Source organism: Rattus rattus, chromosome 9 (assembly GCF_011064425.1).
Source record: "Rattus rattus isolate New Zealand chromosome 9, Rrattus_CSIRO_v1, whole genome shotgun sequence".
NCBI classification, from domain to species: Eukaryota; Metazoa; Chordata; class Mammalia; order Rodentia; family Muridae; genus Rattus; species Rattus rattus.
In genome coordinates this window covers 93,222,042-93,246,287 of record NC_046162.1, presented here as the reverse complement: position 1 = coordinate 93,246,287, position 24,246 = coordinate 93,222,042, and the positions used below count along the sequence as shown (strand labels likewise).

Sequence of the window (24,246 nt, the reverse complement as noted above, 5' to 3'; positions counted from 1 at the left end):
CAAACAGCCAGATGCCTGTCTAGAGGGAACTGATCAAATTGGTCGTTTTGCATACATGCCGCAGACAGCTCCTGAACTTGAAGAATGGAGAAGCGGTTTGGGTGATGATCTCATGGTTCCCAAAAAGCTTCACATAGTGAAAGCGAGGTGCAGGATAGAATGTAGCAGATGCTTGCTTTTGTGTGAGAAAATGGGGAAACAAGACTTTGTGTTTATGCAGGCTTGTAGAGTTGGCCCTCTGCATCCTCGGGACCTGTCCTCATGGGTTCAACCAAACTTGATGGCAACTCTTTGAGAAGGAATTGTTCTTGTACTGAGCATGTGCAGACTTTTTTTTTTAGTTCCCACCATTCTCTAAATGAGATGGTGTGGCGCTGTTTTCAAAGTGTTGCCGTCGTTTTAGTTGTCAAGAATCACTGAGAGATGATTTTGAGTTGAGGAAGGGTTGTGTAGGTTATACGGAAGTACCGTGACATTCTGTACAAGGGATTTAGTGTATCCTCAGACTTTGGGAGGTGAGGCTTCAGCGGGTGGTTGAGGTAGTGAGGATTGACTCCCACAGCTACAAAGGGGTTTCTCTCTGTAGTATATTTGCATAAAGAAACTTCGAATGGGTGTGTAAAAGTCATTCCAAGGGCCGACCAGGAACTGGATAGATTGGAATAAAGATAAAGCCAAGTGGGGGCTTTGGTAGCTAGCTCAGTGGTTAAGAGCACTGACTGTCCTTCCAGGGGCCTAGGGTTCAACTCACAGTACGCACATGGCGGCTCAAAAGTACCTGTAAATCCAGTTTCAGAGCACCTGACACCTCTTCTGGTTTTCATGAGGCATGCGTGTTTCTAGGCATGCGTGTGGTACATAGACACACATAATACACATAAAATAATAATAAAAAGATACAGCAAAGTAGATTTTTCTGATCAGTTTTTGGTTTTTGAACCACACGATTTTATTAGCTATTCATACAGGAACAGACCAGCTTCCTTCCAGGATGATAGGTGGGCAGTTCTGGAATTAGACTATAGTTGTCTGTTGCAACACCATAGACATTACAAAAAAGTACTCATTTAACATTTAAGCATTTCTTTTTATTTTTGGGATTATACTGTAATGACATCATCTCTCCCATCCCTTTCCCCTCTCTACCCTTTCATATACGCCTCCTTGCTCTCTTTCAAATTTACAGCCTCTATTTATTACTGTTATTAGATACATATATGACTATGTCTATACATATAGCCCTAAATATAGCCTGCTCAGCCTATATGCTGTTACTTGTATGTATGTCTTCAGGGCTGACCCCTGGGTGTGCGACAAACAGTTGGTGCGCTCTTCCCTGGGGAAGACTTTGTCCTGCATTCCTTACTTGCCTGTAGTTCTTACGTAGTGTTGCAGCCTTGCGAGCTTTCCTCCTTCCACATTAGCCTGTCTCCCGGCGTCCTCCTCCTTGTTCAGGTCATCTCTAAGCGGCCATGTTGGTGAGACTTTATGGATGTTGCTTCTGAGTTTTCTAGGGGGCTACAATCTCACAGCAATAGGGCTTTTACAGTCTTTCCACCCCCTCTCCTTCAATGCCCCTTGAGCCTTAGGTGTGGGAGGGTTTTGTATACCTGTCCGTTGGGACTGGGCTCTACCATTCCTTATGACACAGAGTATATGTTAAGATGGCTAAGATGGTTTATGCTATGGCTGTTTCCTATCAACTTTTTGTACCTGCGTGTGTGCATGCACATACTTGTGTGTGTGTGTGTGTGTGTGTGTGTGTGTGTACGTGTGTATATGTGTGGCACACACATGCATGCACAGCATTATTAACCATCTCTGCTGACCAGGCACAGTCAGCCATGCCCTGGCTTGGCTCCTTCCCTCCAGCATATGGTTTGGCCTGGTCTCCATGCCCTTCTTACAGTGAAGGGTTCTGCGCCTCCCTGGTCCTTCTCCTTAGCTTGACACCCTGGAAGCTGTTCTTTGAGGAGGACCTGGAGGGAATGAGGCAGATTACTTCATGCCTGGTATTCATAGTCCAACTGGGAAGACAGACACTGAATTGGCTATTACAAGTGGGGTGGGCAGCAATAGAGAATATTAGGGCCCAGGAGACATCCCTGTGTGACATCTCAAGGAAGGGCCATAGAGCAGAGGCCTAGGGTGACCAGGACGTAGCTGGACAAAATCTGGAGAATTGTGGCTATGGGAGGGAAGGGGCATGCTCTGCGGACTGGTGCGAATGTGAGGATGGCCAGCTGGAGGCATCGGTGCTCATTCAGCCTGAGTGGGTGAGGAGGGTAGGCAGGGGGTGGGGGTGCAGCGGGGTGGGGGGCACTGAGGGTGTCAGAGAGGAGGGAACCATTGGAGGGAGAACAACATCTACTTGGCTTTTATTTCTCTCCTTTCGTTCTGTTGAGATGGGGCCTTGTTAGGCAAGCTTAGGTTAGCCTTGAATCCAACAGGTGACGCAGGTAGGCCATGAACTCAGGAGCCTCCTCCCTCTGCTTCTTGAGTGCTGGGATGCCGGGCAAGTTTTCACTGTATCTTGGTAAGAATCCACGCCACATACAATGCACCATTTTAGAGGCCTATTGATATGCTCTGCTGCGTGGCATCAGGTTTATTTTAGATATTTTACAAGTGTCTCAATCCTCCTCCTCCAGAACTCCTCATCCAAACGTCGACTCTCCATCCCTCCTCCCTCCTGCCCTTGGCAGTCACCTCTCTAATGCCTGACTCAATGGCTTTGGCTGATCCGGGCATCTCCCTCGTAGTAAATGCAATCACATGACTTGTGGTCTTCTGTGGCTGGCTTCTTTCACTTAGCGTAACATTTTTGTGGTTCACCATGCCATGACCTATATTGCTACTTTATATCCGGTTAAAGGCTGAATAATAGCCTGTTGTGTGGCTATACCACATTTTATTTATTTATCTACCCATGCGTGCACATTTGGGCCACTGTTTATAGTGTTGCTATGGCGTTCATGTGCACGTTTTCTGTTTGAACACCTGTTTTCAGTTCTTTTGGTGTAGAACTTCTGGGTCACGTGGTGACTCTGTTTAACTTTGGAGAAGCTGCCAAACTGGTTTCCAAAGAGGATGCGCCATTTCATATTCCCTCAACCTTGTATGCGTTCCTGTTTATCTGCTTGGCCTTGCCGACACACTTGTTGTTTTCTGTGCTTTTTTGTTGTTGTTTGTTTTTTTGTTTTAAGTTATGACCATCCTATTGGGTGTCACCAGCTTTTCCTTCAGGAAGGGTCACTGTGTCTTTTCTTCCTGGAGAACGGATTGGAGCTAGGTTTGGATGTGGCAGCTATTACCTGGGTGAGAGACGATGATGTAACAGTGATGATAGAGATGAGGAGCAGTCTAGGAGGTGGTTGAGGACGAGGTGACATCATAGCCCATCGGGAGGGAAGCAGAGATTCCAGAGTAACCTGATAATGCCATGTCCCTAGAGGTTAGGCCAGTGCTGGCCCATAGTGGGTGCTTTACTCCACAGAACAAATGCTAGCTACCCAAGGAGAAGGAATGTGGACTCCGATGCTCTCTGGTCTATCCTGTGGGCACCTCCCAGGCCTGTTTTCAGTAGTGACTTTGGTGTCAGAGAAGGGGGCTTAGGAGTGATCTTTGTTGGCCGGAGATCCGCAGGGTGACCTTGGGGCTGGATATTCAAAAGCTCTAAGGACTTTCCCCTCTTTCTTTTCTTATCTGGGAAAAGAAAAAGTATTTTTTTTATGTATATAGGTATTTTTTCTGCACACACATCTGTATACCATGTGTGTGCCTGGTGCCCCAAGACGCTAGGTGAGGATGTTGGGTCCCCTGGGGCTGGAGTTACAGATGGTTGTGAGCCACCATGTGGTTGTTGGGATTTGAACTCAGGCCCTCTGGAAGAGCAGTCAGTGTTCATTACTGCTGAACCCCCTTTCCGGCTCCTTTGCCTTCCTTTTCATGGTGCTAGGTATGAACCGGGCTCTTGTGTATGTTAGCAGGTCCCGTATCACTGTGACCTCCATTCTGTCTGTGTTTCAAGGTCCCTCAGTTCTTGAAGGAACATGTGGGCAGGGCCAGCAGCTGGAGAAAGTGGCCTTTGCGTCGTCTGACGACCTATGGGAAGCTTCCCAGTCTCCTGGCTCTTCTCCTCTTTCTACCCTGCCCACAATCCTCCTGGTTCTCATTCCCTCCTCCTCCCCTCTCTTGTGTTCCATAAATCTCCAAAACAAACACATTTTTATGAATCTTACTTATCTGTCCCATCTGTAGCTCAGAGCAGGATAGAGATGTTTTGCTTCAGTGTTGGATTTCAAGCTTTGGGCATTTGCTGGCCTTGTTCCTGCTGGCTGTAGGGCAATTGGCATACACTTTAGGTGGCTGCCGTGAGACTGGGGTCCTTGCTACTCTTGTCTCTGAAGCTCTGATAGGGGGTAAATAGTCACTTGCCTTTCCTCCCTCATTCCCTTCTTGTCCAGAGAGACCCGGGAAGCACACAGGAGGTTGGAGACCTCAGCCAGTCTCTGAGGCACACAAAGAACTGGACAGAAAGCAGTGGTTATTTTTCCATGTCTTAATTCCTCTCCCCAGGGAGGGATGAGCCCTTTTCTGGGCCAGTCAGAAATTGCTTGTTCAGCACTGTTGAGGTGCATGCCTGTAGGTCTGAGAAGCACAGGGTGTCATCCCTGGAAGCTTCTCATCTGAATTGTGAATAAGATCTACTTTCTTTTGGTAGGGCCGCGAGTGTCAGAGGGCACTAAGTGTAATGTACGTAGTCCATGTCTTGCTTTGGGCTGGGAGAACGCAGAGCTGGGAGAGCATGCAAGGAGAACACAGAGCTCAGGGGCCGTATGGTCCTTCTGTTCCTTCTCTACCTCCTTCCTTCCCTCTAGCAGATGCAGGTAGTTCAGTCCAGACCTTCCAGTTAGCGATCTGGATTTCAAGGTGCAGTTCGTCCACTGACTAGGTGCACTTTCTTTAGCTAGGTAAGCAGTCTGCCTCTCCCCAGCCAGAGCTGACTCCTCCCTAGATGAGAGGAAACTACATGCTTTATCCAGATCAGCACACAGAACTGTGTTTGGTGGGGAAGGTGACCGTAGTAAACACAGAAACACGGCCACTGAAGATTGTTACAGCTTTGGCCCTCCGTAGTCCCAGGGACCACATTCCTGAGTTCAACCAACCATAGATCCAAAATATTGAAAACATTCCCCCACACACACACACACACACACACACACACACACACACACACACACACACACACACACACAAACACACACTCCACCCATACCACATCCATACATGCCCCATATACACACACACATATCCCCACACATATCCCCATATTACACACATACCATACTCTCTCTCTCTCTCTCTCTCTCTCTGAATATGGGTAGACTTTTCTTCCTACTATTCCTAAACAACATTTCAACTCCATACATTTTTTTCTGTGTTAGGTAGAGGCATCTTAAAGTATATGGGAAGGGGCTAGAGAGATGGCTCAGTGGTAATGAAGACTGGTTGTTCCTCCAGAGGAGATGGGTTTGATCCCTGACAGCCATTTGACAGATCATAACTGTCTAACACTAATTTCAGGGGATTCAATGCCCTTTTATGCACCCCCACCCCAATCAGGCATATATGTTCTTAGACACACATAAAGGCAAAATGCCAACACACATAAAATAGAAAAATTAAAACAAAGTGGATGAGAGGATGAAGGATCTATGCAATTGAGCAAAAAGCTTTTTGAAGGGCCTGTAGCACAGGAGTGCGCCCTGGAAGCAAGATGGCCATGTGAGGCAGCTCCCTCTCTGAGTGCCGGTAGCCTGGTATGTAAATAGACCCATTTCTGGCAGGATCTGCCTGGAAGGCTTCTTCATGCTTCCTCTGGGGCGGGCACGGAGCAGGAGCTCTTCTTTCCACAAATAGTCTCCAGATGTTCAAAGGAACCAGGTGACTTGTGGGACTGAACCGGTGTCTGGCCAGCAGAGCCTCGACCATGTGCCTCTCTGAGTCCTGTGGCTGTGACTAGCTCCTCTAGTGGGCAGGGGCTTGGCGGTTCCCTCCTGTGCTTGCACCAGTTCCAGATGAGGGGATTAATCTCTGCCTGCTTGCTTGGATAACTTTTTGGCTGGCCTAGGAGTGGCCTTTTCCGGTCATCATTTGGTCTTGCAAACTGGGGCACAGAGTCGATCTGGGAAGAGGGGATGGTGGCCCTGGGCAGGGATCTTTCATTCTCAGTGGCTCCAGCTGCCTGCTGAGGCTGCCTTCAGTGCCCCTGGGGAGGAGAACTCTGCCTCCAGGGCAGACCCTTCAGCGCTGTTGAAGTTGATGTATCATCTTGTCCCTTAAATGACCAGGGCAGCTAGAAATGATTCAGCAGGAAGGCTCAAAATGCCAGTCTTTTCTCAGCCCTGATTCCCGGTGGCAGGTGCTGGGTCTGCTCTCTGGGGCCTGACATTATAGTTTGACATGCCACTTCAGAAAGACAGAAAGCAGATGTGGCAGGGCTCCTACCCCCACCTAGGCCATTTCATTAGATTCTCTGAAAACATTTCCCTTATGGGTCTACATTAATATTTACAACAGAAATGTGAAGATCTTGGGGCTGGCAAGAGGGCTTAGCAGGTAAAGATGTTTGCTGTCAAATCTGAGGGCCTGAGTCTGTGTCCGGGGACCCACAGGATGAAATGAAAACTGACTTTCACACAATGTCCTTTTCCTTCCACATGCACATGCAGCCCTCCTCTAAGTAAATAAATGTAAACAAAAAATGAAAAGAAAACATAAAGATCAGAAACAGAATAATAGCCACCAAGGCCTTACCCTAAGGAGGCTACTACAGCGGTTCTCAACCTTCCTAATGCTGTGACCCTTTAATGCAGTTTCTTATGTTGTGTTGACCCCGACCATAAAATTATTTTTGTTGTTACTTCATAACTGTAATCTTGCTACTGTTATGAATTGTAATGTAAATATCCGATATGTAGGATATCGGATATGCAATCCCCTGTGTCAGTGACTCTCAAAGGGGTTGTGACCCACACGGGTTGAGAACTGCTGCTCTGCCTCAAGCTTCTCTGCATTGTGGCTCTGAGACAAGTCTTCACACACACACACACACACACACACACACACACACACACACACACACACACACACACCATGCTGAACGCAAACTCACAATCTTACAGATATTGTCTCCTAAGCAAAGTGCAGAGACTACAGGCTTGAAAAAGACTTTTGATAGGGATTTAACCAGTGGAGAAAATAACATTCTCAGGCCGCCTAGTTGGTTAAGAGCACTGGTTGCTCCTCTGGAGGGACCAGGTTTGATTCCTAGCATCCACATGGCAGGTCACAACCATCTGTACCTTTTGCCCCTCACAGGCACTGGGAATCCACCTTGGGCTCACACATCCATACAGGCAAAACACTCATACACATAATAAAAATGTAACTAAAATAATATTCTCGTGAGACAAGAATGGACATGGTGGCACTCGTCTGGAATCCATCCCAGCTCACTAGAGGCAGAGGCAGAGACAGGTGGATCTCTGCGAGTTTCAGGCCAGTCTAGTCTATATAGTGAGACTGTGGAAAGGAAGAAACAGATGATGAGGGTGATTCCTGTCCCAGGTCCTCTCCCAGATAGCGTTGCTTTGGATCTCAGACTTGTCTAGGAAGGTGTCCCTAAGGCATGTGAGCTATCCTCCCAACATAGGGTTAACGAATGACCCCAGGGTTTCAGCAGGCTGAGGCAGAGGGAGTCCACTAAAGCTCATCTTCCAGTGCCCTTTCAGATCCCAGACCTGGCCCTTAGTTACAGTTAGGCTCTGGGAGCCCTGGTTTATTCTGTGAAGGAGGGCGGGGAACAATCACCTATCTATACCATAGACCACTGCAAAGATCAAAGGAAATAGTATACTCAAAGCACTTAGTACAGGCAGGAGAATGTTAGCTGACCGGGAGAGTGAAGACACTTCTGTTGTCTCTGCAGAGGAGGAAGCTAAGGAGGGACAAGAGCTTCAGTTCACACTGACAGGGAAGTGGGTGAACCCTGCCTCAGGCTGTTGACCAGATTGCTGAGGTTGGCAGAGGTTGAGGGCAGCCCATTGCAGTGGAGTTAGAGTCAGCCTCGTCCCCAAGCTGTCATGATCTGGGAACTTCTTGTTTACTCAGTACTGGGCATCCTGCTAGGGGCAGACATGGGATACTCATGACAGACCCAATGAAGGGCAAGGCAGGGAGGGGCCTCTGGGGACGTGGCTTTTTCGCTTATCATCTTGGGTCTTGCTTATCCAGTGGTGGTCTGGTCTGCCCAGCTCTTTTCTAAACCCTCCAGCCACAGAGTATGGCAAGAGCTGCTGGAGCCCCTGCCGGCTCCTACCATTCCTTCCCTAGACAGGAAGAGGTCAGAGCCCTGGGAGGGAGCGGAGCTTTGCTGTCCCTGGCGGTGCCTCTGAGCATGTTATTAACCTGAGGTGGCACTCCTGGTCACTATGGGCTGAGTTTTTTTGTGCTTGGTTGCCTGGTCACTTGTGGAACTCTTCGCCTATGACATTTATCTTACCATGGCCACAAGCAAAGAAAGGCAGGCATGCGCTTGGCCTCTCGCTCTGTCTCAGAGTGAAGAAACAGCTTAAGTGTCTGTCCCTCTAACGAGTGGAACGGTCACAGATAAGGAGTAACTTGTCCATTGACTAGACCAGACACAGTTACCAGACACCGTTACCTTGAGGTGCTGAGTCATCACCACCAGGACAGTTAGTTTCAACCAGAGATAGAGACCCCTTATCTGATATGTCACTGCTAGCTTGTTCAGAAGAGCTAAGATGTGGGAGATGATTTTACAGTGAAATGATGGAGTGGCCGAGAGACAGACTCCTCAACACATAGCATGTCCTCCCCCTGGCAGCATCTATTGGTCCATCCGATAGTCATTGCATATTAATCACCACAGTGTAAATATCATTAGCAAACCATGGAACAAACTCCAATTAAATTTTTTTCCTGGGTAACTATTTTTCCTAGAATTATGGATTAATTCATGTTTCTGGGTTTCCAAAGTAACACAGGTTTCTATGTGCCTGCCTTGATTTGTTTTATCATTGTAATTAATTCAACTATAATCCTCTCAATAGTTTTTTCCCCCTGAAAGCTTATACCTACTATACACTCTATGTATTTCTTTTCCTAGCAAGAGACCTTATCTCTAGAGCCTTCTATCTTTGAAGGGATGGTTGCTTTACAATAACAGCCTCCCAAGAAAGTGTGTAAAAGGAAAAACAGTTTTCAGAGCTCTTGTTCCAAAGGAAGCTGTTTTAGAATATTGGGATTCAGCTCCCGTGTTTGGTTGATAGTTAGTTTGGGTATAAAGTTGCAGATTCAAATTATTTTGAAGAGTTTTATATCCTTGCATTCTAGAGTTGTCATTGCAAAAATCTGCTGGCATATTTCATATTCCTTGGCATTCATATTCCTAGGACCACTGAATTTTTATTTATTTGTTTGTCCTGAGGCTTTGAGTAGATCTTGCATCATTCATTATCCTGGACTGAGAGGCTTAGGATCCTAAGGCATGGGAATTTTTCTTGATTTGTTTCTCTGATAGTTTTCTCCTATTATGATACAATAATTATTTTACTGTTCTCATTTTCTGTGGATGGGATTCAGTTAGGGCACATTGAAGAGGCATGCTGGTTTGTTTGTTCGTTCATTTGTTCCTTCCTGTCTGTCTGTCTGTCTTTCTCTCTCTCTCTCTCTTTCTTTTTTTTTTCTTTTTCTTTTTTTCGGAGCTGGGGACTGAACCCAGGGCCTTGCGTTTGCTAGGCAAGTGCTCTACCACTGAGCTAAATCCCCAACCCCTCTCTCTCTCTTTCTTTCTTTCTCTTTCCTTTTTCTCTTGAAGACAGGGTTTCTCTGTGTAGACCTGGTTGTCCTAGAACTTGCTCTGTAGACCAAGCTGGCCTTAAACTCACAGAAATCCACCTGCCTTTGCTTTCTGAGTGCTGGGATTAAAGCTGTGTGCCACCACCACCCAACTGCCTATCTCTTTCACTGTATCCGGGACCTCATCTTGCTGGCTCAGATGCTGGAAATGGCTGGAATGCTCCACTGGCAATATATATGTTAAGGTCATTCATTGGCTCTGGCTCAGTGCCCAGGTTCTCTGCTGGGCCTGAAATGTCCAAGATGGTTTCTTCACAGACCAGGGACTATGGCTGGGACCCAGATTTGGAACCCTTGGGAATTGACTGGGTATCCCCCTCCATACAACCTTTCTGGGTGGACTGGCATAGCATAGCAGTTTCAGCAGTCAGCCCTCACATGCTGGCTGGCTTTCCTTGGAGTAAGTGTTCCTAGAGATCAAGATGGAAGCTTCGAGAGTTCCTGTGACTCAGCCACGGAAGTCAAATAATGGTATTTCAGTTCCATTGTCTTTGTCAAAACTGAGAAACTAGGATGGTTTAAGCAAAGGGCCTCCAAGGGCATCATCAGGAGATGGGGTTCACCTAGAGATTGACTCTGGCTACCATTCCCAGTTCTGTTTTATTATCTTTCTCTCTGAAACTCTCATTGGTCAAATATTAGGTCCTTTGGTGTTTTCAGTCTCTCTCCCTCTTTCCCTTTCCCCCTCCCCCACCTAGGGCTAGGCAACCACTCTTCTACTAACTACAACCTTAGCCTCCCTATTAGTTTACTAACTCCCAACTCTTCTTTCTTGTACCCTAACCATTTTATTTTTATACCATTTTCTCCATGTGTCACGAATACGGCATCTCATCTTGCCTCTCCGAGGAGATGAATTCCTAGTGGTTTTTGAAGGTCCCCCTGCTTCCTCCCACTGTTTGCTTTCTTAAGGTTCCTCTTGTTTGTTTTGGTGCCATGTTAGAGATTTCCTCAGGTCATCCTCGGCTTTCCCTCCATGTTCAAGAGTGAGACACTGGGACGCCAATTGGGAGTTTAGTGGGGGACGTTGGCTTGGTGCCTCTGGGCTTCAAAGTAATGGGGGTGACAGTGGTTATTAGCAAGCCGATCGCCCCATCAGAGACATCTAGATGCTATCTTTTCTCCATGATTATTCCGTTCCCCAGGGTGGTAGGGACTGGGGCGTATCATCCGGCTAGTGGGGAAGTGAGTGGGGGAGGTGCTCCAAAGGTTCAGCCTTTCCAGTATCTTCCAGTCTCTCTACCTCATTGTTTGGTTCTATATTTCAGGTGCAGGGCCTGGTGCCTTCTGGGCTCTCTAGGGCGAAGCATCTTCTTTTGGGCTGCATCTTTCTCAACAATGCCATGGGCAGTTCCCATCTCGTATCCGTCCCCGTCTTCTGAGCACCCTTTGCAATTCAGATCTTTTCCTCACTGTTACTTTCAGGGCGAATGAGATAAATGCGTGTGGTCAGCCTGACATGCCTATCACAGAAGTCTGAGCTCAAGATATCTCCATCTCTATTTCCTGAAGGAAGCAAAGGAACACACTTATCACTCTTTGCAAGCGATGCTTCATCGTGATAAATGTCATACATCCAAGCTGAGTGAATCATAAAGTGAACGCTCACACCCTTGCTGTCCAGGTTAAGAAATGCTCGCCAGCTAGGGCAAACACCGATGGATATCGGGTGCCTTTGTGACTTTGTGCTTTTGTGTTTGACTCTGAGGCTGTCTGTGACCTTGGTAGCTGGCTGCCTTTGCTCCCACCATGACGTAGTTCTCAGCTGAGGCTAGGTAGTGGCAAGCAGAGGTGCTGACCATGTGAGGAAAGCTGCCCTGCTGGCAGTTTGCAAATGAGGTGGTGAGGGCTGCAGGGCACAGGTGCAGCCGGGTAGGGATGTCTTAAGTGCTGGGGAAGTGGGGCCCTGGTCTAGCAGGTGACTTGCCTGCATTGCCCTCCTTTGGTACTTTGTCTTCTTTCCTGTTCTGCTTTTACAGCCCTACCAGCTCTCCTGGGGCTGCCTCTCCTCTCATGGTCCCCTCCTATTACCTCAGTGCTCCTGGAATCTGCTTCTGGGTAGGGTCCAGTGCTTTCCCCATCCCACTGTGTCTGAGGCAATTGCCTTATCACCTCCCTTTTGCAAACTCAGTTCTTCCCGTTATGGTCAAAGCTGCCACCACACGTGTTTCTGAAAACTGAACCTTTTGCTGTTTGACTGTCTTTCTCTTCTACCGTCTGCAGTCAAACGCTCTCAGCTTTGGCCTTTAATGCCTTAGGAGTCAGATTCTTTCGTTTCCTTGGCCATGAACACAGTCTGCTCCTCCCATTTCCTTCCTCTCTCTGCCTCCAGCCCTCTCTGCTGCCCTCAAATTCATTTCTTGGAGACAGGCAGAGCACCCAGACCCTGCTTTGGAGACCAGCCAGGTAGAGTTAACATTGCTTAGTACCCATGTCCCCTACGTTGCTGTCCTCAACCCCCTCCCTGCTCAACGTTTTCCTTTAACTGGCTCCGTTTTGCTTTAATGGACGCAGTCTTGAAGGCAACTTTGAGCCATTACCATAAAAGGACAATCAGCATGACCTGCTCTGAATAGGTTCCTGTAAAAGCTGGGGTGTCGCAATGCAGCTTGTCCCACCCCATCTTGGGAGCCAGCTGGGTTACATGCAACCCATGCAAAGAAGCAGTGCAGTATGGAAGTCCCCCTTTCGCTGGAGGTGTTCAGGGTCACAAACTCTGGAACCAGATTACTCTAGTTCAAGGCTTGCTGTGCTACTTGCCAGTAACATGACCTTGGGCAAGTTACTTAACATGTCTGAGCCTCAGTTTCCCCATCAGCACAATGGGACCAATACTGTTTCTTCCACGGGATGTTGGTGAGTAGTTAATGAGAAGACCTTGTGGATTGCTGCGGTCAGCCTTTGAAAGACAGCTGCCTCGTTCTCTCTGATACCTTAGCTCATCTCCCAGTAGGGCGGGTTCTCTTTTCCCTGGACCTCATGGTACTTCCGAATGTGTATCTCTTTGTTTCCTTTATGTGGGTGTGGCGTGCCACTAGGGTGGTTTGCATTTTTCATCTCTGCCTGGATCACCTTGTGTATTTGGAAGTAACGCAGACATCCTGTCTATGCAGGGGCAGCTTGCTATGCTCGCCAAACTCAAGCTTAGAGGGCCGGAGAGGGCACAAGCTGGTGTTTCCCCTCACACCCTGTAGTGATACTCATGGCGAAGGAAAGGATCAGTGGAGTTGGTGTCAGAGATCTGGGGTGCAAGCCCATCCTCTCTCATTTCCATGTTGGGTCTTGAGGCTCTCATTGGACCCCCCAGAGTTACCACCCGCTCATGGGTGAGCTCTCAGGCTTTGGTCAGCCCTGAAAGTTGCTTGCTCAGCAAAGACTCATTTTCTCAAGGAGTGGTGACTCGCCCATGTGGGTGCCCCCCTGGGGGTGACCTGAGGCTCACAGCTGTCTCTCCATGGTTCATCGGCCCTGTTGTGTCTTGTGCCTTCTGGCTGCTTTTTCTCCTACCCTTGTCCTAGTTTAGGGCTTCAAGGTTCTCCAGGGAAGGGCAGCGCCGTCTGTAACCAACACATCTGAGGAGATGCTGCAGCCATCTAGCCTTGAGCAAGTTTTCCCAGGTTCCCAGATGCAGATGTCTCTTGCTGCTTGAGTGTGGGTTTTAGTACAGTCTATGCCTAGCATACATAATGATCTCCTGTGAAGCCCTGTCTCCCCTCCTCCCCGGCACGGGCCTCTGCTGTTGGTGCACTTATGGGAACCCGTAAACTCCAGTAGCTCCCTCTTCTTCTCTTGCTTTACCCGGCTCCTGCCATTCCGTCGGTGTTTTGTGAATGTCCGTCTATAAACGTGTAGTCCTTCCTGACATAGTCTCGTGGGGTCGTGGCTGCTCCTTTCTGGCATGCTCAGCTGAAGCTGACTTCTGAAGAGAGAGAGAGGCATCTGCTTTTCTCTGGCTTTATAATTAGGCTATCGGATAACATCTCCCGGGTTTCTCCCAGGTGCTGCTGGTCTCCATATCCATGAACCATGGAATTGAATTGGGGTGGGGTGGGTTGCGTTTGGGGGAGATTCAAGTCACCGAGGGTTCAGCATTATGCTCTGAATCTCTGTGGTGACTTTAGACTGTGCATGAGGATGGGATGGAACACCTAGGTCAACCCTGCTGGGTGTCCATATGTGAGTAATACCTGTGCCTTCCTGTACCGGGGGGCAGAATCTGCCCGCTTCCTCCACCGTGCCCTCTCATTCCTGTCAGTTCTGCCGGGATCCTGCCCTCCTTTCACATTGGCCCCAGCATGGCAGGATAGATGTTAGTGCCCCAGCCCCTGTATACACTTGTGGCATCTGGGTGCCCCTTTCTGTCTTTCACCAAGGCAGCAGTGGGGACTCTCACATCCTAGACTTTGGAGCACCCACATCTAGGTTACCCAGATTTTATATCTGTCCACCTCTGCTCTCTGACTAGCTTCCTGCTCCTTCTCCATCAGACTTACTTCTTTCGGTTGGGACAACAGCCGTCACCACCAAAGCTGCGGTGGTCATGTATTGTGTTTCTGCTGTATACACCCAGACGATGTGTTGAGGGGTTTCCAAGCCTTTCTGAAAATGGCAGGGTAGGGAGACTAACACCACTTCAGATGCAGAAGCTGACAGGCAGAGAGGAGAAATAAACTGACCACATGGCTAGTCAGGATTGATGGTGGGAGTCAAGTTCAGGCCTCTCAGACACTCACACTAGGGCTCTTGTTCTGCCTGTCTCTCTCTGGCTGGAGCCTGGCTCTCTAACTTGTTCACTTAGCATGGACAGACATTTTCAGACATGAAGACACCCCAGCAAATCTGGGTACTAGAATAAGCCTTGAGTGGTCTGGTAAGCTGCTGCTGCTGCTGCTCCTCCTCCTCCTCCCCCTCCTCCTCTTCCTCTTCCTCTCTTCCTCTTCCTCCTCTCTCTGTCCCTTTCTCTTCCTCCTCCTTTTTCCCTTGGTTTCTCGAGACAGGGTTTCTCTGTGTAGTCCTGTCTGTCCTGGAACTTGTTTTGGAGACCAGGGCCTGGACCCCACAGAGACCTGCCTGCCTCTGCCTCTGCCTCTGCCCTGCCTCTGCCTCTGCCCTCTGCCTCTGCCTCTGCCTCTGCCTCTGCCTCTGCCTCTGCCTCTGCCTCTGCCTCTGCCTCTGCCCTCTGCCTCTGCCTCTGCCTCTGCCTCTCTGCCTCTGCCTCTCTGCCTCTGCCTCTCTGCCTCTGCCTCTGCCTCTGCCTCTGCCTCTGCCTCTGCCTCTGCCTCTGCCTCTGCCTCTGCCTCTGCCTCTGCCTCCTCAGTGCTGGGATTAAAAGCATGCACCACCATACCTAGCTTCAAAGCAGACTTCTTTGATCATGAAGCCTTCACTACCAAGTCCTGCTGTCTGTGCTTCGCTCAGCTTGTCCAGTGACACATGATTCTCTGCTCGTGTGAAGACTAGTTCTGTAGAGGGAACAGAAGTCTAGAGTCAACTCATCCATTCTGTCTTCTCTGCAGAGGATGGAACAAAGACACCAGGAAGTAGAGAGTCCATTCATTAGGGCCAGAGCTCAGCTTTACTTCCAAGGTTCCTCTGCTCCCCTGTGCCTCAGGCTGAATTCTCTTGGAGTGTTTGGTTCTGTTCTAGTTTCTAGACCACCGTTTCAGGTCTAATTGGCTCTGTAGGGTGGACCTTGTGAAAAGGTAGAACTCTTAACATTTTCCCTAACTCACAACTGAGCTGCTGGTGCTTATGAGTGCTGGGTTTGGGGCAGAAAGGGCCCTTCAGCAGTGGCAGTGGCAAGGAAGCCCCACTCGGCCCCATGTGTGTTCATGGCCTCTGCTGCAAAGCAAGGACACTCTCATCAGTTGGGGCCCAGGGCATCAAAGGCAGCAGGAGAGGAAGTTAAGCAGCAGGAACTTCCAGCACCCCCTTTCCTTTTCCAGAAATTAAGATATGATTCGTATACCATGAAGTTCATTCTTTTTTTTTTTTTGGTTCTTTTTTTCGGAGCTGGGGATCGAACCCAGGGCCTTGCGCTACCACTGAGCTAAATCCCCAACCCCGAAGTTCATTCTTTAAAAAGTATGTGGCATTCTCCGGGCTTCAGTACATGCCCAGGGTTGTACAACCATCATGGCAGTCTAGCTCTAGAACGTTTTAGCCACCCATCAGCCGTGTTCCCTTTGCCTCCTCCTTCAAGATCTTGGCAGCTACTGATCTGCATTCTGGCTTTGTATTCGCTGGTTCTGGACTTCTCATGGAAACAGAACCATCTGGTGCAGTGCTTCTCAACCTTCCTAATGCTGTGGCCCTCTAATACAGTTCCTCACATCGTGGTGGCCCCAGCCATAAAATTATTTCATTGCTGTTTCATAACTATAAGTTTGCTACTGTTGTGAATGGTAATGTAAATGTGTTTTCCTATGGTCTTAGGCGACCCCTGTGAAAGGGTCATGACCCACAGGTTGAGAACCACTGATGTCATATGTGTCCCTCGGCGACCGGCTGTTTTCATTTAGCATTATGCTTTCAAGGTTCACCATATGACGGAGTAATCCATGCATCACTCCTGTTTGTGGTGAAACAATATTCCATTTTATAGCCCACTTATGTCTTATGTCTGGTCTATCCATTTGTCAGCTGGGACATTTGGGTCATTTCCACCCTTTGCTCCCGTGACTCATGCTTTGTATCCCTTTTCGTTTGCTTTTCTTGAGAAGCTATTCAGTGCATACAGCTGTCTGTATCCCCCTAGTTTGGCTAATTTGGAAAGCAAGTGTAAGTGCCCCTGGGGTGGCTGGGGAGCCAGGGTGGCAGGAGCTGAAGGTTTGTGAGAACGCTGTGCCGGAGGGAGGCCTTGCACCTGGCCCCGGAGCCATCTGTTACTAGGTGGGTATTTTCCCGTTGTTGATTATTAACCAGTGGGTGGTTATGATCCTGAGAGCAAATCTCCGGGGGCAAGGACTGTGGCTGTATTTGAGATGATGAAGTGTTTTCCCAGACATTTAAACAGCCTAGGTTCTTGTTTCTCTCTCAGCATTCGGAGAGAGATCACCGCTTTTTTTGTTTACTGATCGTTATCTTGGTTTTTTTTCATTAAGTGCACACCTGTGCACATGTCTCTGTATGTGCATGTGTGCATTGGTATACCTTCATGCCGTGGTTTGCAGGTGGAAGCCAGAAGGCAACTTGTGGGGGTTGGGTCTTCCCTTCTACCATGTGGGGTTGGAAGTTGAACCCAGGTCATCAGGCTTTGTGACTTTGCCCACTGAGCCATCCTGCGGGTCCCAGACCACCATTTTATGAATCTTATTGGCAATGATGTCATTGCCTTAGTCCCTATTTGTACAGAACTTAATAGTTTTATTCCATACTATTGCTTTTAATCCTTCAGAACATCACTACTCCTACATTTGCGTTGAGGCAAAGAGCTGAGGTCACATGACAAAGTAGGAGGAGGAGCCAAACCTGAATCCAGGAATCACTCGATTCTAACTGTAGGGCATTCTCTGCAAATGTGCAAAAGACATTGCGCTGTTGGCAAGGGGCCTGGGTCACAGCCTTTTGAGGGTAGAGACATGGGACTCTGGATGCTGAGATGGTGTCGCAGGGACCTCCCAAGGACACTGCCCAACTTCTACACCAGGCCCCTTTTGTTGAGATTGCATTTTTCTGAAGCCATGTTGGGGCTCTTCTGGCCACCCAGCACTCTCCTCTCTGCCCTGGGATCTCCCAGTGGAGACCATTAGCTCTCTTGGCTGTGCAGTAGCCAAGATGCTGAGTGGGGCTGCAACTCCAGGAACCCTGGGCGACCTGCCCATTCAGTGCTCGAACGCTTCTGTATTTCATCTGAGAGTAAAATGCCCCCCCTTGCCTTCTCGCCATCTTCCTCTTCCCCCTCCTCCCCACCACCTGTCCTTATCATCGGCACCTTCCTTTGTGTTTCCAAGGGCCCCTGGGTAAATACGGGGCCATGTGTCTTTACAGCATGTGTTCCTGTTTGCCTGGACTAGTGGGAGGGCAGTTTCCAATCTCAGGTTCACGACACCGCGGCTCACAAGAGACTCATTACTTCTGGTAATCATTTACCTTTCGCTTCTAACAAATGAGAGTGGTCAAGGTTGTCCCTGGTAGAATCACATCAGTTTCACCTGCTCATGTATGATGTGTTTGCTGAGTGAGAGAGAAAGAACAGGAACTCCACTGAGCATGCAGCTCTCACCTTATCTTTATGTCAGCTGGTGACCGGGTCTGGCCCTGGTGTCCTGGTGGGGGGAGTGGCATTGGCTCACATGTAAATGTCATTGTCATGAGGGTTAGGGCAGGACAAGGTGAGGTTCAGCTGATCAGAGTAGGGTGCCGGGTTGAGGTAGGAGCTGGTGGTTCACCTTCTTCATTCTGGCCTTTCAGTCACAAGGGTAGATGTGAGAACTTGTGTATTGTACGAGAGCTGGCTTGAGGCAACACACATTTCTTTCCTCAGTTTTCTGACATCCAGTAAGATGCCAGTAGGAACACAGTGGTCTGATGGCCCCAGGGAAGGGTCCTATCTCTTCAGTTTGCTGGCGTACGGCGTGATGCTTAGCGTCCCTCTGTTTGCAACCACCTCCCTCTTCCATCTAAGTCCATCATGCACCACGTGAGGTAGGACTGCAAGCTTACAGTGCCTTCTCTTCTCACACGGGCACTGGGCATGTTGCAGGCCTAGCTCACAGCCTCGGCTTCACCTCCATCTGCAGAGGCTCTAATGTCAGATAAGGCCCTAGTCATAGGTGCTGCAGGTGGAGATGTCAACATGCTCTTTGGAGGGGACACCCTTTAACCAACAACAGCCATTTAGCTCTTAAACAGGAGGTAGGGATGGAAGCAAGAGTGTGCTGAGAGGAACGGGGAGTGTGCCTCTATTCTAGGTATACTTGATGTTATCTATATACCAAGGGAAGGCGGGTTCTAACGTATGGCTAAAGGCCCACGTGTACCCTGAGTCTTTTGCAGCACAGTAGCCATCCTGTGTCCATCTCCCATCCCCTCTGGACTCCTAGACCCACCTTGGGAGTTAGAAAAGAACCTGTTGGCTATGAGTGTTCCCTCCTGCCCCACTATCACTTGGGAAATCCTTCTGATTGGAAGCTACCTTGTGTGGTCCTCATCATCCCCTGGTCCCGGCTGCTCATCCAGCATCCAGTATCCAGGGGAAGCAGGCTGGTACATGGGAACAGGCTGGGGATTCCTAGACCTGGGACAGTAATTGCATTTACTCTGGCCTCATGGGTGTGGACATGGAACTAGATAGCATGGCTGTTTATCCTGTCCGTCAGTGAGTGATGTGAAAGTCTCAGGACATCATCCTGGAAATCCAGGACTGCTGTCAGTTACGGTCATAAGTCATCTCCATAAATCATCTCCAGAGGCATGGATGGAAGTTCTCAATTGAGCCCAGAGCAACCTGTCTTCTCCTGTGGAAGATTTACCCCTTCTCTTCTCTGTTCTCTGCCAGCTTCCCAGCTCCCAAAGGAGGTGCCCTTATCTTTGCCTTAGGGTACATGAGGGTGCTATTTTCCATTCTTAATCAACCTTCCCTCTTCCTCTTTCTGGCTTTCTGGGGATGGGCTCATCAAGAGAAGCAGTGACTGTTTGAAAAAGGGCTGATTTGAAGAGGGAGAAGGCAGAGGGCAGAGGGCAGAGGGCAGAGGGCAGAGGGCAGAGGGCAGAGGGCAGAGGGCAGAGGGCAGAGGGTGAGGGCAGAGGCAGAGGGCAGAGCAGAGGGCAGAGGGCAGAGGGCAGAAGGCAGAGGGCAGAGGGCAGAGGGCAGAAGGCAGAGGGCAGAGGGCAGAGGCTGTGCTGGACCAGCTTTGATGGGCGGCAGGTGAGGGCATAGTAGTAGCCACAGCTGAGTTGATGTATGGAAAGTGAGGTTGGTAGCTTGTGTCCAGAGGCACACAAAGCCGCTGCACTTGTGTGTGTGTGTGCGTGCGTGCGTGTGTGTGTGTGTGTGTGTGTGTGTGTGTGTTTGTGTGTGTGTGAATCTTGTCCTGTCTGGTTCTTGGACCACTAACAGTCTCCAGCTATCCTAAGTCCTGTTACCAAGGTGCAGGAAGAAGTAAGGACAGAGGCAGATGGAGGGGAGAAGGGGAGCTGGCCAGGGTGCAGGTTAGTGGAATCATGTGGCTTCTGCGCCAAGCCAGATGTTCACCAGCCTCCCTGTCTGACTGCTTAGAGGACAGAGTGGGTGGCCGGCTGCAAGGGCGGCAAGGGGCTCTGTGCTCGACAGTATGGCCCTGTTTCTAGCCTGGTTTCCCAAGTGGTGTTAGACTGTACTAGCCTGTGGTCTTGGGCAGCCGGTATAAGACTATCTGGGCTCCAGGCTCCAGGGCTGGGATTTCTCTTTGGAAAGGTAGGAAGCATGGTTCTAGGGAATGTGGGTTTCCTTCATGAAGCGGCCTGGATTGGGGCTGTCACTATAGGACATAGACTGGGAAGAAGTAGAGTGAGTATTCTCTCCACTGGGGAATGGTGGGTCTTGGTCATTTAACGCAGGGTAATGGGCTGACTGTTGGGCGCTTCAGGATGGGGCCCTTGTGAAGCTCGGGACAGTTCAGTTGTGATCTGTCAGTTCTCAGTACTATTGCCTTGACTTTCCATTCTTCCCCTCCAGGGCACATCAGAGTGCCTGGGCCACTGGGGGAATCCCCCATTTCTGCCCAGATGGTCCTGTTGCATAACTTGCTGTGGAAGTTTCTTCCAACCTAAGCAGTCTGGTTGGTGATGGGACAGCAAACAAGCTCTCCCTGGTCACCAGCAAGGGCCAGATGGGAAGTGGGGAGTGTGTGAGAGCAGCGTTTCCATGGCAACACAACTCTGTTTAGCTGCCTCAAACCTGGCCCTACCCTACATAGACTAAAATAAGTTTTACCTGCAGCTCTTACAGCAGGCAGCCCTATCCTCCCAAGGGTGGGTCTATGCCAGCCTTGTGGGGTGTGTGTGTGTGTGTGTGTGTGTGTGTGTGTGTGTGTGTGTCCAAGACAACAAAGACACCCATGGGAAAGATAAGGGATCCCACGTGGTGACCCCTTTCCCTGCCTCCCTCTGACCCTAGTCCCGTGTCTTTTAGAACGAGTGGTTCTGAGACTTTGGATACATGAGAATCCTGTGGGAATCTGGGTAAAACAGAGTTTTGGGTTTTGCCCTTGGAGAGTCTGGCATGCACCTGGGAACTTACACGTCCTTCGGGGATGCTGTGGACCAGGGCCTTGCACTGCACTGCTTTTGGTGTTAGCATATCCCAGTGGAGAGATGTAGTCAACTCTAGTTTCCTGTGTCTTTCTGAGTCTTCAAGCTCAGCCACTCCTTAGATCACAGAGGGAAGGCTCATGAAGGCCCTTGCTCACAGCTTCTGTATCCTTTGGTCTCTTTGCAGGAAGCAGGAGCTGGCCAACAGCTCGGATGTGACCCTCCCAGATCGGCCACTGTCCCCTCCTCTCACTGCTCCTCCAACCATGAAGGTAAGAGGCTCAAAGTCAAGAGGTGGGAGGAAGGGATGCTGGGAGCATTGTGAAGTCTCGCTGTTGTTTTAGCTTCCGGTCCCGCTGCTTCCGTTCTAGTGGTGCCCATGGAGGGTCCAACACTTCAGGAGTCAGTGTCCTGTTAAGTCTGGTGGAGTGAGGGGAAAGTATGACTGAGACCTTCGTGTCTGTGCCAAGGGGTGGTGGAGAACAGGCAGGTGGCAGGGGGATCGGCAGGACGCTTAGGTTAGTGAGAAGCCGTGTGGAATGATGGGACCGAGAACAAGGAGTCCACATTGGAGGAAGGAAGCTGGGTGTTTAAAGGGGCTGCCATCCAAGACAGGCAGGGACTAAGTAGACCCCCTTAGGACTTGGATGACATTTAATCAGCCCCTCCAGGCTGGCTTTGTTACCCTGGTCTCTGTGGGAACGTTGCCTGTTGCTTCAGTCTCTGTGAGAGAATTGTTCTGAGGCTTCAGTCAGAAAGAAACCTCTTTTGGAGAGAACCCCATCTTTAATTCCATGCCTAGGACCTCCCCCACTTCTTAGAAAGGGGATTGTGCTCTCTTCCCATGCCTTTCTGCCTTCAGTCTCCCCCTCAGTTTCCATGGGATGATCACCCTGTCCGAGGCTAGTCCTCGAGGAGGACTGTTAGATCAGCCGTGCACCTCCAACGTCCTCCTCCACATTTGGGGGTAAAGACTGGATCTGAGGAAGTCTCCTGCCTCCCAAGTTGTCAACAGGCCTCAAGGCCTGCTGGTATCTTAGTCCTGCCTGAGGCTCTGTTCTGAGATGACTCACAAGAAACAATTTGGCTTCTCCTCCATGCTGCTCTGTGTGGCTCCCCTTTCCCATGGCATCCCAAAGGCAAACATCATCTCATGGTATATGTCTACCTCACACTGAGCCACAATGGCAGCAGAGCCCTAATTGGGCCAGGCATTCAGAGATGGGCAGGGTGTGGGCCAGAGTACACGAGTAGTACAACTCTTCTTTTCTTGGTGGGGATGCCTGGGTGTCCAAAGCCAGGCCACTTTTGTCAGCATAGCCCGGGGTTGTACGTGACCCATCTGCTGGGGTGGTTGGCTGACGTAAAGTAATGCTGAGGAGGACGCCGCCAGTCTGAGTTTCAGCCCTTCGCTCTGCAGAGTTGGTCGTGGGAAGATTGCCTCTGCTCACGGACAGCAAGAGTTTATAGGGAGAATGAGGAAGCCTAGGAAGAGTCAGAGAGTTCTCTTGGCAGGCTTCACTCGCATGACTATTCAATTCATTCAACACCCAGTGTTTATTTGAATATTGCATTAGTCAGGACTCTTGTGTGACAGAAACACTACTCACTTCAGCCTAGGAACTTTCCCAGGCATGGCTACATCTGGGCGAGTCTACCTCTCTCCCGCTTTCTTCTGTGATGTTTTTGTTCTTTGTGGAGCCCTGCTTCAGCGATGGCCGGATGGTGATTCCATAGAGCACCTATGGAGTAAGTAGCTCTTGTGGAAAAAGAATAGCTTTTTAACCCCCAGCGGTTCTGACAGAGTCCTAGGGAGGAAGCTCATTGGCTAGAGAAAATGGAATGCTGTGATTGGACAGGTCTGAGTTTCATGACCTACACCAGGGAAACTGAGAGAAGGAATGAGAGAATTTCCCTAGAAGGAAAAGTGAAGCACTCTGTAAGGAGAACTCAAAGTAGACAGGACCCACTACAGGGAATGCTGAGCCGACAGGCCCAGTGCTGGACGCTTAGTGACCCAGGGGTGGACTGGATACTGAGGTCTCTTTTCCCCTGGGGTTCATTGTTCACCCACGGAGCCAGAGTGGGAAAGGAGCAGCAAGAATGAGGCAGCTTGGGAATATTCTCAGAGGAAGCTCCTTATCACTCAGGAAGGATAAAGTCGTGGGACTTGAGGAGATTGTGGCGTGGGCTGACAGGGCTTCTTTGAGGACATACTATTCAGCTGAGCCCTGAGAGTTGAGGAGATTGGCATTCACGACCCTTGCTCTTCCAAGTGAGGTAAGGGGACCAGACGCACTCTCAGTGTCTGTGAGCTTCTCAGGAACACAATCTCAGACCCTGCTTCAGATTGTCCAGTGGGATCTGGATCTTACCAGTATCTCTGGTGACCAGAGGCACAGAACAACTTGGGGATCTCAGAGGTGAGGTGGAAGGAGAGGAACTGGAAACGACCGGAAGCATTGGACCATCCTGGGTTAGGGTTGGAGAGTCTGGGCCTGAAGTCTTGCTAAAGATTTAAAAAAATTTTCCTAGTTAAGAGCACTGGAAGGGTGCAGTTTTGTTGTTTGTTTTGTTTTGTTTTGTTTTGTTTTAGACAAGGTCTTACCATGTAACATTGACTCTTAATCTCTCTGCTTTGGCCTCCTGAGTACTGAGATCACAGGTGTCCCCCACCCCTGGCTATGTTGGGGACTGTGAGCATTTGCCCTAATGGCTGCGAGAAGGATGTGCAAACTAGAGCAGAGTGGGAATCAGCAGATGCCCCAGATGGCACTGTCGGAGTACCAGGGAAGAGCATGTGGTCTTGCCCAGGGCACCAGCAGGCGTACTTGGAAATGGAACTCAGTGTTCCCAGGTGGTAGGTTGATGAGACAACGTGATTTGAAGAGAGGAGGCAAGAATTGTCTCAAGGTCTGGGGCAACGTAACTTGGTGCAAGCATTTTCTGAGGTGGGGTAGCCCTGCAGGGAGGAGAACGGTCAGGTTGTTCATGGGGTGTTGTCCTGGGAAGGCAGCTGTCTAGGGATGAGGTGGAGTGGGAAGAGCAGAGCTCCTTAGGCTGGTA

At 49.6% G+C, this 24,246-nt stretch overlaps 1 protein-coding gene across 5 annotated transcripts in view; it reads left to right on the top strand.

Moving 5' to 3' along the window:
- Rap1gap2 (RAP1 GTPase activating protein 2) overlaps positions 1-24,246 on the top strand; it is a 220,105-nt gene that overhangs the window by 98,828 nt on the left and 97,031 nt on the right. For all 5 annotated transcript variants that reach the window (XM_032913633.1, XM_032913632.1, XM_032913634.1 and 2 more), the window contains one exon: positions 21,368-21,452. In XM_032913633.1, the coding sequence (XP_032769524.1) occupies positions 21,368-21,452 (85 nt within the window). The remainder of the gene's footprint in view (positions 1-21,367; positions 21,453-24,246) is intronic.